General features: G+C 42.6%; 1 protein-coding gene across 1 annotated transcript in view; it reads left to right on the plus strand.

Moving 5' to 3' along the window:
- LOC145341129 (mediator of RNA polymerase II transcription subunit 12-like protein) overlaps positions 1-13539 on the plus strand; it is a 564757-nt gene that overhangs the window by 149199 nt on the left and 402019 nt on the right. Inside the window, 1 exon segment of the mRNA XM_080186002.1 lies at positions 1959-2141. Coding sequence (XP_080042128.1) covers positions 1959-2141 — 183 coding nt within the window.

Consider the following 13539-nt stretch of genomic DNA (forward strand, 5'->3'; position numbering starts at 1 on the left):
TTTTCTCTAGCGCCTTTATGTTGTTTCCAATAATAAAATGTAAAGTGGGCTGATATGATCTTGACTAGTTCCAAGAATTGTATGAGTGTTCCAATATTTTGACACATCCAAACACTCATTATAACCTCAATTTCGTCCACATGTACATTGCTTGTTGAAATGTCACAGACAGGATTGGGAAATAATCAAATGGGCTCCTGAAGTGATGCACTTTATTATAATTAGAGGACTCAAATAAAAGTGAATGGAAGGTACCCTTCGGCTATATAGAATCCTACAGTGCAGGAGGGGGTAACTCGGCCCGTAGAGTCTGCACTGACCACAATCCCGCCCAGGCCCGATATCCATAACCCCATGCATTTACCCTAGCTAGTCCCCCCCGATACTAAGGGTCAATTTAGCATGGCCAATCAACCTAATCCGCACATCTTTGTAGTGGGGACAAAACCGGAGCACCCAGAGGAAACCCAAGCAGACATGGTTTGACCATACCTGGAGTACTGTGCTCAATACTGGGCACCGCACCTTTGGAATGGATATACTGGCCTTGGAGGGAGTGCAGCATAGCTTTGCCAGGATGATATCTGCACTCTTAAAGATGATGTTATGGGAACTGGGGCTGTATTTCCAAAGGTTTAGACTTTTAAGAATGAATTGATCAAAGTTTTCTTTTGAAATATATTAGGGGAACTGATTGGGTATAGAGTGTGATTAGGTAGATAGTTCCATTGATTGGTGAGTCTAAGATTATGGGACATTGTTACAAATGGTGGTTGGTGCTACATGCCAATTATTAATTTTAAATCCACCATTGATAGAGTTTTATCAACCAGAAATGTAAAACACATAGATGATAGATTGTCTATGATGATGCAGTTTGAAGTACTAAATGCTTCTATCATGTAAGATTTTCAAGGCAATGCTTATCTGTTTAAAAATTATATTCCCCCTCCTTCCCTTTGTAAGGGTTAACCTCAGAGAATATTGTGTGTGCAGTTTCTAATCTTGAAGTAAAGGCTGGCATTAATGCAAGTGACAACATGCCATTGGATTATCCTCAAAAACCCCAAATCCAATGCGTGCCCCAGAGGGAATGAAACCTTCCATGACTGTCTGGTTTGCCCTATATATGACTCCAGTCTCACATTCACGTTGATCCACTCTGAGTTGAGCTGAGTGATCAACTAAGTGACAGAAAAATTGCCATGTGGAGACAGCCTTTTCCTAGGGCAAGTAGGATGGCCAATAAATGTTAACTTTGCTTGTGATGTCAAAATCTTCCCCCCAGAAATAATTAATAATAAAAGCTTGAAGAGCTGGGACTAAGAACTTTGTCTTCTGGATGATCAAGAATCAATTAACTCATTTCCTCAGCAGTATTTTGGGATGACTATATGTTGCTTTCTCAAGCGTGCATGGTCATTTTGCTCAGCTAATACTTAATATTCAAATAGTCTAGGCAATACGCATGGAGTGTAATTATTCCTGTCCACTGTCTGTAAAGTAAGACATAGGAGGATGGCGGCAGTGCGGTACTGTCATTGGAATCATAATCCGTAGGCCCAGACAATGCTCTGGGGACATAGGTTCAAATCTTACTCCAGAGTTGGCGGAATTGAAATTCAATAAATCTGGAATGTAAAGTTAATCTCAGTAATAGTGAAACCCATCTCATCCATTAATGTCCTTCAGAAGGAAATCTGCTGTCCTCACCTGGTCTGGCCTACGTGTGTCTCCAGAGCCACAGCAATGTGATTAACTTTGCCCTCTGGAATGGCCGAACAAGCCGCTTAGTTCAAGGGCAATTAGGGAGGGGCAATAAATGCTGGCTTTGCCAGTGACACCCAAATCCCATGAAACAATTACAGGAAATGTCAAAATGCATCCTCTTTTGTTGGTTGCAGATATTCTAGATTTTCAGTGGCCCTAATGCCCTTGTTCAACTGTTGGATTTACAGATTTTCTCTCCAATGCCCGGGGATTCTTTGACCTGTGAGCACAATGCAAATCCTTCCTTAGAACCAAGTGCCACAAAAGACGAAAAGCCAATCAGGAAAGAGAGGGAGAAAGAGTTGATCTTCCCCTGCACTTACGAGCACCCTCGACATCTTCAGTATGCCACCCATTTTCCCATCCCTCAGGTAAGGAGCAACTGTTGAAAGTTGGGAGCAGCAGTCAAAGTAACGTGTATAAGGGCAGATAAAGAATGAGCAGCTTTTGTCTCAGTCTATCTCACTGTATTGCTTTGAGAATTCAAATGTCTGCCGTTACTGATTTTTGTGCAAGCTCAGGATGTAACATTTTAGTTATGCTTAAAAGAAGAATTATTGCTCTGGTAGCTGGTGGAAGAAGTGAACTTTCATCACATCTTTTGTGTGGCTCACAAAAGGATAACCCTTATCCCAGTGGGGTTTATGTGTTCAGGCATAATGAATGATTCGTGTCAAGTGTATGTTTACGCTAAGAAGCATGGCTCCATACCAACATTCCTAAGTTCGTACAGAAGGTACTACAATAACTGTAAATAAAGTTTTACTGTCCCATGGTGTGCCTCAAAACTCTGTTTTCCGAGTAAGGTTTTTCTTTGAGAAATTCAGCCTTGGTCCAAGTGCTCCTTGAAAGGGCAATCATGTCCCTTTGAAACGTTGCTGACAAAATTGTGCAATAATCACTGGCGGTGAATATAGTTCAGATCGATTAAAAACTGTGGTTGCTGGAAAGCTGAAATGTAAAACAAAGTGCTGGAAAAGCTCAACAGATCTGGCAGCATCTGTGGAGAGAGAAACAGTGTTAACGTTTTGAGTCTGTATGACTCTTCTTAAGTTTAGCTGAAAGTGCCCTGGACACGTGACAAAAACAGGGGAAGTGATGTTTATCCTGCTTTTACTGGAATATCTACAACTCTTCTGCTGAAATCATGACAGGGAGTTTGAGAAAGCCCTGAAAGCAACATGCATCTGAGAGATGTTTTATACTCGAAGGAAATGTTGGGTGGGATTTTCCGGCTGTTTGCGCCAGCGGGATTCTCTGGTCCGGCCAGCAGTGCACTCTCGCCCGTGGGTTTGCCGGCGGTGTGGGGTGGTCTCAATGGGAAATCCCATTGACAGCGGCGAGACCATAGAATCCTGCCACCAGTGAATGGCACACCGTCTCCTGCTGCCCAGAAGCACATGACTGAGAGGCTGGAGAATCTCGCCCGCTGTGTTCAAATGTGTGGGTTATATACAGAGTAAAGGATCATGATTGCTGGGTACCACTTCTAATTTAATTTTCTGTACCAACCTGCACATTCGCTTTGTCAGGAGATGAGGGAAAGTGCATTTTAGCATTCATACTTGTGATTGGTCAGCTAGATACTTGCAAATTGTCTACAGAATCGTCTATGCCGTGGACTTATACTCACTGGAGTTTAGAAGGATGAGAGGGGATCGAATCGAGGTATAGAACATTTTAAAAGTAAATGTGGACCAAATGTTTCCTCTTATGGGGCAACCTAGAACAATCTAGGTCACAGGTCTAGGTTGGGAGGTGGTAGATTTAACACTGAAATGAGGAGAAACTACTTCTTGCAGTGGGTGGTGAATTGGTGGAATTCGCTGCCCCATAGTGTGATGGGTTCTGAATGGTTTTGAAAAGGAGGTAAGATATATTTCTAATAAAAGAAGGGTTATAGGGATTTGGAGGACAGGTGGGGAGGTGGATTTAAGACCAGCGAGAGATCAGCCATGTTCTGACTGAATGGCGGAGCTGGCTCGAAGGGCTGAATTTGCCTATTTCTGCTCCTAGTTACCATATTTCCATGTTCCTATGTTCCCATGTTCCTACATGATGATGCATTTGTAATTGCTTGCAATTGATCAGCAGGTGTCTGGAGTGCAATCCCTTTTGTCGAGATAGATGCCTCATTGTTGGTGCATGTGGATATGACTGCTGGGCTGGCTGATAAAGAATCACTTAATAGTCATCCGTGTGCTTATTTCCATCGACCAAGCTTTTTTGGAGGAACATGTTGCCCAAGTGAACACACAACCCTCTTGTACGTCATGTTTGGATGTATTTGTGATTGATTCCAGGTATTGCCTATGTCATTCTTGTGTACTGCTAAGAGGTGCAGGTGAGTGGGGAAAGGGATTAGGACATTTTAACCCTCAAACTTTGTTCTTCATTCAGTAATATCATGGCTGACCTGTGACCTAACCCTATATGGCCTTGTTGCCCCCCTATCCCCCACCATTGCCCTATTTCAGCACATTTGTCCCATATCTTTTAATACATTTACTTTACAGATCAATTTCAGAATTTAAACAAGCAATTAACCTAGCATTCATTGCTGTTCATGGCGGAATGTTTCAAAGTACTGTCACCCTTCCTGTTTAGGCATCTTTTCCAACTTTGCTCCTGAGATGACTGGCTCTGATTTTTAGCCTCAGACTCTGCGACAAGCAGAGGTTATTTCTCCCTCTATCTACCATTCCTCTTCCCAGAGATCAAGTGAAAGCTTCCCTGTAACGTTTTTGGTCCTTGATTTTTAAGCTGGATATTCTCTTTGGGAATGTAGTGTCATGAGCCTTTTCCACAAGTGGGGCTTTGTGTTTCCTGCAGACAGCAGTGGGTCTTAACCTGCCTAATGTCGAGGCAAATGTAGGTGAGATTTTGGTTATAATGTAAAACTATTAGCAACTTTCTGGAATGCATCATTGGTTGTCAATTGACTTCCTTCATTTTGGCAGCTGGAAGATTGTATGCACTCAGTGTGGGTCAAGGAAGAAACCAACAGACAAAATAGTTGACCATTATAGTGACTGAAAAGTGATCAGTTGTAACATAGATTTAAAAAAACTTTTCCATCCAAAAAAACCTTAAATTCAAATTGAACCCAATTCATGGTCCCCACAAGATGGGCAAACAAGATCAAAGCTGACAAGATGAAGCATTTCATCCCAACCTGGGCTTGATCTGATGCTTGATCTTAAAGTTTTTAAAGCTTATTTATTTATCAATCACAAGTAGGCTTACATTAACACTGCAATGAAGTTACAGTGAAAATCCCCTAGTTGCCACACTCTGGTGCCTGTTCGGGCACACAGAGGGAGAATTTAGCATGGCCAATGCACCTAAACAGCCTTTCTGACTGTGGGAGGAAACCGGAACACCCGGAGGAAACCCACGCAGACATAGGGAGAATGTGCAGACTCCGCACAGACAGTGACCCAAATGGGAATCAAACCCGGTCCCTGGTGCTGTGAGGCAGCAGTGCTAATCCCTGTGCTATGGTGCTGCCCAAAGGCTGAGATGACTTTGAATTATTGCATCAGGTGACACCTTGGTTGAACCTCATCAGCTGCCTGATCATTGACTCTCCTGTGCCAGGTAGCATAGATTTACAGTCGCTATGAAGTTGAAATTTTGAAGCAAAAACAACAGATCCTTTTTGGGTCCCCAGTGACGATTTAATAGACCCACTTTTCAGTGAACTTAACAGATTCTGAAATTAATCAGTGTTCTCGTTCACTGCCAGGTGAATAATGATTTGGTTGGAATCTTCTCTGAACTGTGCAAGGATTATTTGGATTCGAAGTGTTAATTCTGTTTCTGTCCACAGATGGTGCCAGACCTGCTGCTTTTATCCAGCGTTTCTGTTTTTAGTTCAGATTCCCAGCATCCTCAGTATTTTGCTTTTAGCTACCCTAAACAAATGTGCACGTTTGAATCCCTGAACTCTAGTCTGTATAAGCATCAAATCCATTTCAGTCAGAGGGAAGGGCACACAATTGAGTTCAGTAGTTTTGGTTTGTAATTGCGCTGCTTTTTTGGGATCCAGTTTTTGAGTTGAAAAAACAGAATTTAAATGAGCTGAAGTTCCATTACAGGTCAAAGATCCCAGAGAGATTTGCAAACTCTTTTGAAAATGAGTTTTGTGCTGTAATGTATCTGTATAAATATGTCAGATGATCAATTAGCAATCTTCTATCTGTCAGTGCCTTGTACACAACTTGACTTTAAAAACAAAAGATTGCAGGACTTGTTACATTACCCACATGGTTACAGATCAGCAGTGTTGAAGTATTGACATTGTTTTGTACTAAACGCATCATGATCTTTATCTGCCTTCATTGCCTCTCCCAGAAGATCATTGGTGGCTTTCCGGTGGGGTAGGAAATACATACATCATGATGCGCAAGCAGCCTCAGTGATGTGGTTCAAATAGGATTGACCACAGTGCTTCTTTTTCCAGTCCATCAGTGCTTGGGTGTTTTCAGGTGATATTTGCACTGATCTGTGACAGTTGTAACGAAAGAGGAATTTCACATGAGGTGCAATGTGAGGTGGTGTGTTGTGGTGTGGAGTTGGGTGATTTTCAATATGGAAGAATTGCACCACTTACTGGAAGAGACGTCATTGACAAGTAGCAGAAACCATTTCCTGCAGCTTTCAGTGGCCTTTCTGCAAATAATCTGTGATTATTCCCTGCTTACCTAATGCATTTAATACACAGGAAGTTCTTGAACAAAACGAGCTGTGTCAGAATGTCACATGCATTGCATCTGGCAATGGGAAGTCAGTCTCTTATGATACAGAGTTACCAGGAAGAAGTCTTCAGTCGTAGGCAGTAAAATAACACAAGACTTACTCCAACTTATAAATCAAAGAGAAAGGTTTAATAAAGAAACTTCATTACTCCAACGCTTCAGACCTCAGCCTAGGCCATTCCAAACTTTGAGACCCCAACAGCTGCTTCTTTATACTGAGTCAGCTGACCACCACATAATTTTGTTATAGGTTATATAGTTTACTGAGTCAGCTGATCCTTACAGCATGTTACCATTGATCGCACTGCAACAGAACCAATGTATCATTGCTTACGTTTTAACGTTTGGTATGGGGAGGCATGAGGCTACACCAATGATAAACCACCTAGGGGCTGCGTGAGTGGCCCTCCTTCATTTCAGTGGGCTGCAAGATTGAAATCGGGCTTGTTCACTAACCATGACCCCATGAATACAATTAAATGCAGTTAATACATGCCGAATACATGGTCCACTTTGGTAGGAATAATGGTAGGAAGGACTATTACTTACGTGGCGAAAAACTGCAGCAGGCGATGGTGCAGAGGGACCTCGGGGTCCTTGTGCATGAGTCGCAAAAACCCAGCTTGCAGGTGCAGCAGGTGGTCAGGAAGGCGAATGGGATGCTGGCCTTCATAGCGAGGGGGATTGAATATAAAAGTAGGGAGGTCTTGCTGCAGCTGTATATGGCATTGGTGAGGCCGCAGCTGGAGTACTGTGTGCAGTTTTGGGCGCCGCACCTGCGCAAAGATATTTTGGCCTTGGAGGGAGTGCAGAGGACGTTTACTAGGCTGATACCAGAGTTGAGGGGGTTGAGCTATGAGGAGAGGCTGAATAAACTAGGCTTGTACTCATTGGAGTTTAGAAGAATGAGGGGAGATCTCATTGAGACGTATAAGATGATGAATGGGATGGATAGGATAGAGGTGGAGAGACTCTTCCCGCTCAAAAAAGACAGTAGGACTAGGGGGCACAGCCTCAAGATAAAGGGGGGGCGGTTTAGAACGGAGTTGAGGAGGAACTTCTTCACTCAAAGGGTGGTGAATCTCTGGAATTCTCTGCCCGTTGAAGTGGTGGAGGCTACCTCGCTAAATATTTTTAAGACGCGGGTTGATGGGTTTTTGATAAGAGAGGGGATTAAGGGTTATGGGGAGAGGGCGGGAAGGTGGAACTGAGCCACGACAGATCAGCCATGATCTTATTGAATGGCGGGGCAGGCTCGAAGGGCTAGATGGCCTACTCCTGCTCCTATTTCTTATGTTCTTATGAATATTTCATAATGAGTTAGAGAAAATGCTTAATCGTTTATGCATTAATGGAAGTATTATCAACGTCAAAAGGTAAAAACAAAAGAAATATTTATGCTTTGACTGAGAGCGCTGAAAATCTGTGGTATGTGGCAACACTGCATGTGGGCAAGGGTTAGCAAAATGTATCACGGGCCACACTCAGAACCCACATGGGCCGCATGTTGCTCCCTGGCCGCAGGTTGCCCACCACTGGTCTACACTGAGCTATTTAAAGGAGATTAAAGCAAAACACTGCAGATGCTGGAATCTGAAAAACAGAAAACGCTGGAAAATCTCAGCATCTGTGGAGAGAGAATAGAGCCAACATTTTACCTCCCTGACGAAGGGCCATCCTGACTCGAAACGTTCTCTCCCCCCAGTGCTGCCAGGCTGGCTGAGATTTTCCAGCATTTTCCATTTTTGCATCTTAAAGGAGATTCATAACGGTGCATCTGCTGTACAGCGTGGACAGGAAATTTTGGAGCTATTTAAGAAGTAGCATCAAGGAGCTAACTGGGTTGAGTTACCTCTCCGATTCCCCATGGGGTTTGCATCAGATGCGATCTCAGCCCATCAGTTGGAAGAATTCAAAACTCAAACCCACATCCTCTCAATGCTCCATGAGGCTGTTCATGTCTCAACATAGAATTAGTTCTGCCGTGTGTGAAGCAAATTCCTGTTTAAGTCGTTCAAAGCTGCTACGTCAGCACTGTGTACATTAAGTTAAAAATACAAAAGAGAAATGCTGGAGAGCCCCAGCAGGTCTGGCGGCATCTGTAAGGAGAGAAAAGAGCTGACGTTTCAAGTCCAGATGACTCTTTGTCAAAGCTAAAAAAACTAGAAAGTGAGAAATATTTATAGCGCAGGGTGAGGGAATGAAAGATGAGACATAGCCACAGAAACCAGGGGAAGAGACTGCTAATGGCTGTCCATCGTAGTTAAAGATACAACCTGTTGCATTTCTTTTCCCAAAAGCAGGGGAGTCTAAAATGAGAGGGCATAGGTTTATGGTAAGAGGGGAGAGATCCAAAAGGGTCCAGAGGGGCAATTTTTTCAGAGTGGTGAGTGTCTTGAATGAGTTGCCAGATGTAGTAATAGAAGTGGGTACAAGTATGTTTTTTAAAAAGCATTTATGTAGTTACATGGGTATTATGGGTATAGAGGGATATGGGCCAAATGTGGACAATTGGGACTAGCTGAAAGGAAAAAACTGGGTGGCATGGACAAGTTGGGCCAAAGAGACTGTTTCCATGCTGTAAACCTCTGTGACTCTTATGATTATGAAACAAATTGAGAGCTTACGTGGAATTAGGAAAAAATTAAAAATATTTTGGCAAGGAGAAATTTAGCATGTATGTTTTATTCTAGATTAAGTAGAGAAACTAAGTTACTAATTAAATTGGGTTGAATGTTAAGAGCTGTATGTAAATTGCACATTTCATTGCCAATTTTCTGTTCTGTTAATACTAGGGTTCGTTTAATTAAGCATTGCATGATCAAGAAAATGTTGGTTTTATGAAGCTTTAGCACAACTTTAAAGATAGTAGTGCAGAGTGGCAACTGCTATCTTTAAAATAGATTGCAGGATGTACCATATGCAAGATACACTACCGCAACTTGCCAAGCTTCCAGTGACCACACTCTTCAAACTGTAACCAAGCCCACATACAACAGAAATTGACACATGGGAACATTGCCACTTGCATGCTTCCCTCTAAGCTACACACCATCCTGACTTGGAAATATATCGCTGTTCCTTTACTGCCACTGGGACAAAATCCTGGAGCTCCCTCCATAACAGTGCTGTGGGTGTACCTGCACCACATGGACTGCGGCGGTTCAAGAAGGTGGCCCACCACCACTGCCTTCTCAAGGGCAATATTGGACGAGCAACAGATGCTGGTTCCTTGTCCACATCCCATGAACAAATAAGAAAGAACATTTAGGAGCTCTTTCTAGTTTATAAATTACTGACTATGCACAAATTGTTGATTTCTGTACCTAACTGGAATGATTAATTGCATTACTGTGGTAGGACTTCCTGGTATCAGATGACGTCTGAATCATCCTACTCAAACCAAACCACTTTCATAAAAAAAGAGATACATCACAATAAATGCAATTGTTAGTTTCACATCTTATCAAAGTAATGTAGCAAAAAGCATATGAGCTATATTAATAGCAGCTCAGGAGGCACCTACGGGGTGAAAAAGAGTTAAACGTTTTAGCTCAGTGGCAAGGGGCAGGATGCTCGCCCTCATATAGGGTTGAATACAGATTGATGGATGTGGAAATCCATGCCTGAGTCTGGCATGCTGGCCTATCGTTGCCCTCCTGACATTGAACCATTTTTGAGGGATGGTGTTTGAGAGAGGTCATCACTGCTACCTCCCCCTGCCTCTGCTCACCACTTCCTGCAAGCTATGTCAGGCCAATGGACTGTTAAGGTCTATTGTCAAAGATCGATTGGAATTTTTCTGGTTCGAATGAACGCCCTGGAGCTGTTGGGGACCAAGCCAGTTACCTGGGGGATAGCCTCTTGGCTGCCAGCTGGGGGTGAGCGCTCCAAGCAAGCTTTGAGGCGCTCCCCACCCTGCCTGGTCACAGTGGCATTGGCAAGTCATTCTCTTAAAACCCCTTTGCAATGGTTCCCTGGCTGCTGAGACCGTTTTAAAATTTTAAGCTTTTAAAATGTGCAGAGATGGTGCCTCAGAATAGAGACGCCCTCTTTGCTCCTCTGATCATAACTACAGAGTGCTGGTCTTTCTGAGCTGATCGGCCTCCTACAGGCTCTCAGTGGGCTGGTGGGCCTCCTACAAGCTCTCACCGGGCACATGAATCTCCTACAGGCTCTTACCAGGCTGGTGGGCCTCCTAAAGCTCTCACCGGGCTGCTGAACCTGTTCTCTGATCCCTAAATGACCAATTCTGGGGGCAAGTGTTGCTGGGTGACTATTTCTCGCACACTATTTGAGGTCCTAACTCAAAAGGCTGGAATGGGAGAGTGTTAGGGATTTAACACTTTTTGAACTGGAGGGAAAACATCATGCAGGGGGGAGGGAGATAGATAAAAGGTCTTGGATAGGGTGGAGAGAAGAGTGATTAAACATCAAAAGAGTTAATGATACAAATGATGGTGAGGAAACTCCTTTACTGTTTATGTTCTCCCTTTGGACTGACTGAAGGTATTGAAGGAATTAACTGCAGATATCTACAACCAGAAATATATTTTTTTTAATGTGTGAAGTTTTCTTAAAATTTATGGCCTAGTTAAAAGGACAGAAGAAGAAAACAATTAATTTGAGTTAAAATGAGAGATTTGGCAAACCACATTCTCACTCACTACCAAATATTAACATAGCCCTCCAGGCTATAAAAGGTAAGGGAAGAAACACGGTGAACGAAATCAAAGCTTTGTTCAACCATAACATGGATCCTCCGACAATGCACAAACAAAGCCTAAAGCTATTTTTTAAACACATTAAAAACTACAGGCAGAAAATGCAGTCTTTATTTTCTTCAGTGAAATTGCCTCTGCCGTTGATTCATTTTGTGGAAGTGCTGGTGTTGGACTGGGGTAGGCACAGTAAGAAGTCTCACAACATCAGGTTGAAGTCCACAAGGTTTATTTGGAACATGAACTTTCGAAGCGGTGATGAAGGAGCAGCGCTCTGAAAGCTCGTGTTGGACTTAACCTTGTGTTGATTCATTTGTTTATCCTTTGGCAGCCTCAGTATAATCTCTAAAGCATGTAGTAAGAAGATTTGTCGTAAGATCCACCCCAGCATTTCACTGATTGACAATTCGAAACAGGCAGCGGCATACATAAGAACATAAGAAATAGGAGCAGGAGTACGCCATCTAGCCCTTCGAGCCTGCCCCGCCATTCAATAAGATCATGGCTGATCTGTCTTGGCTCAGTTCCACATTCCCGCCCTCTCCCCATAACCCTTAATCCCCTCTCATCAAAAACCCATCAACCCGCGTCTTAAAAATATTTAGCGAGGTAGCCTCCACCACTTCAATGGGCAGAGAATTCCAGAGATTCACCACCCTTTGAGTGAAGAAGTTCCTCCTCAACTCCGTTCTAAACCGCGCCCCCTTTATCTTGAGGCTGTGCCCCCTAGTCCTACTGTCCTTTCTGAGCGGGAAGAGTCTTTCCACCTCTATCCTATCCATCCCATTCATCATCTTATACATCTCAATGAGATCTCCCCTCATTCTTCATGAGTTTTATACTTGAAGAAGAGCTTACATTAATGCAGAGCTTTCTGAAAAAAACAAGGCACACTGTTGAAGTTTTCCATCTTACACTCATCAGGTGAGGATTGCAAGAATACCAAATCTCAAAAGGAACAGCCGTTTATACCACATGACAGGAGAGTGCTGATTGGTTGGCAAGTGGCAATCAGCAGCCTCCTCTCAAGTAAGATAAATTGTTGATCCCTTGAGATTTGGAATTCTTGCAATTCTGACCTGACGAGTGTAAGATGAGATACTTCAATGGCACATCTCTTTTTTTCCGCAACACACCCCCTTTCCTGCCCTGAAGATGTCCCTAAAAGGCTTTGCAATCCTATGATTTAGTTTTTGAAGTGTGGTCACTGTTTTATAGGCAAATTGAACAGTCAAATTATGCACAATGAATTCCTAAGAGTAATGGAGAAATAAATGAGATGAATTATGAGTTACATAGGAACAGAGAAAATAAGAGCAAGAGTAAGCCATTTGGCCCTTCATGCCTGCTCCACCCTTCAACATGATCATGACTGACCCTCTATCGCAACACCAACTCCTGTACTCTCCCCATTCCAAGTTGACACTTTTAGTGTCTAGAAACCTATCTGATTCCTTGTTAAAGATATTCAATGATTTGGCCTCCACAGCTTTCTATGGTAGAGAATTCTGTAGAATCACTACCCTGAGTGAAGAAGTTCACTAAACACCCATGAATAAGATTAAATACATTTAATATGTGCCAAATATTTAATAAGTTACAGAAAATGCTTAATAATTTATATATTAATAGAACGATCATCAACTTCAAATGGTAAAAATGAAAGAAACATTTAAACTTTGGACACAGAGGGAGTGCATGGCTCTCACACTCTGTTGTGAGCAATCCGCACACACCTCACTTCACTTGCCCATGTTTTACATGCAAATCACTTCAGCCAGACCAGTAGAAATAAAACTACGCAGATGGAAATCAGCAGAATGTGGCAAATCTGTGCATGGGCCACAATCGGAACCCAGATGGATCACATGTGGCCCCTGGATGGCAGGCTGCCCACAACATATTTAAACAATTCACTCTAGTCTGCTTCTGGGGAGAGAGTGCTAATGTTGAGTAAATCCTCACCTTCCTTCCCCCTCCCCCCCACCCATTTCTCTTTAGCAAGGTGACTTGTTTTACTTGTTACCTCCATCTATGTCCCTTTCTGCCCAATAAATAATCCAACTATTCCCCCAACCATACAACATACAATGGATATTTGCAAATCATACTTATTATTAAATTACATTTATAACAAATAAATAATTTTATAACTTTTATAAAAAAGGAAATAAGGGGACAAGATGGGAGATATTTATTCCTCAAGCGAATGTCCTGACCAGAGTTAGAATTATTTCTCCAATCAATTCTTAATTAAACTTAAGTTTAATTAAATAATATATAGAAAA

Source organism: Carcharhinus amblyrhynchos, chromosome 3, assembly GCF_965287045.1.
Source record: "Carcharhinus amblyrhynchos chromosome 3, sCarAmb.v2.hapA, whole genome shotgun sequence".
Taxonomy (NCBI): domain Eukaryota; kingdom Metazoa; phylum Chordata; class Chondrichthyes; order Carcharhiniformes; family Carcharhinidae; genus Carcharhinus; species Carcharhinus amblyrhynchos.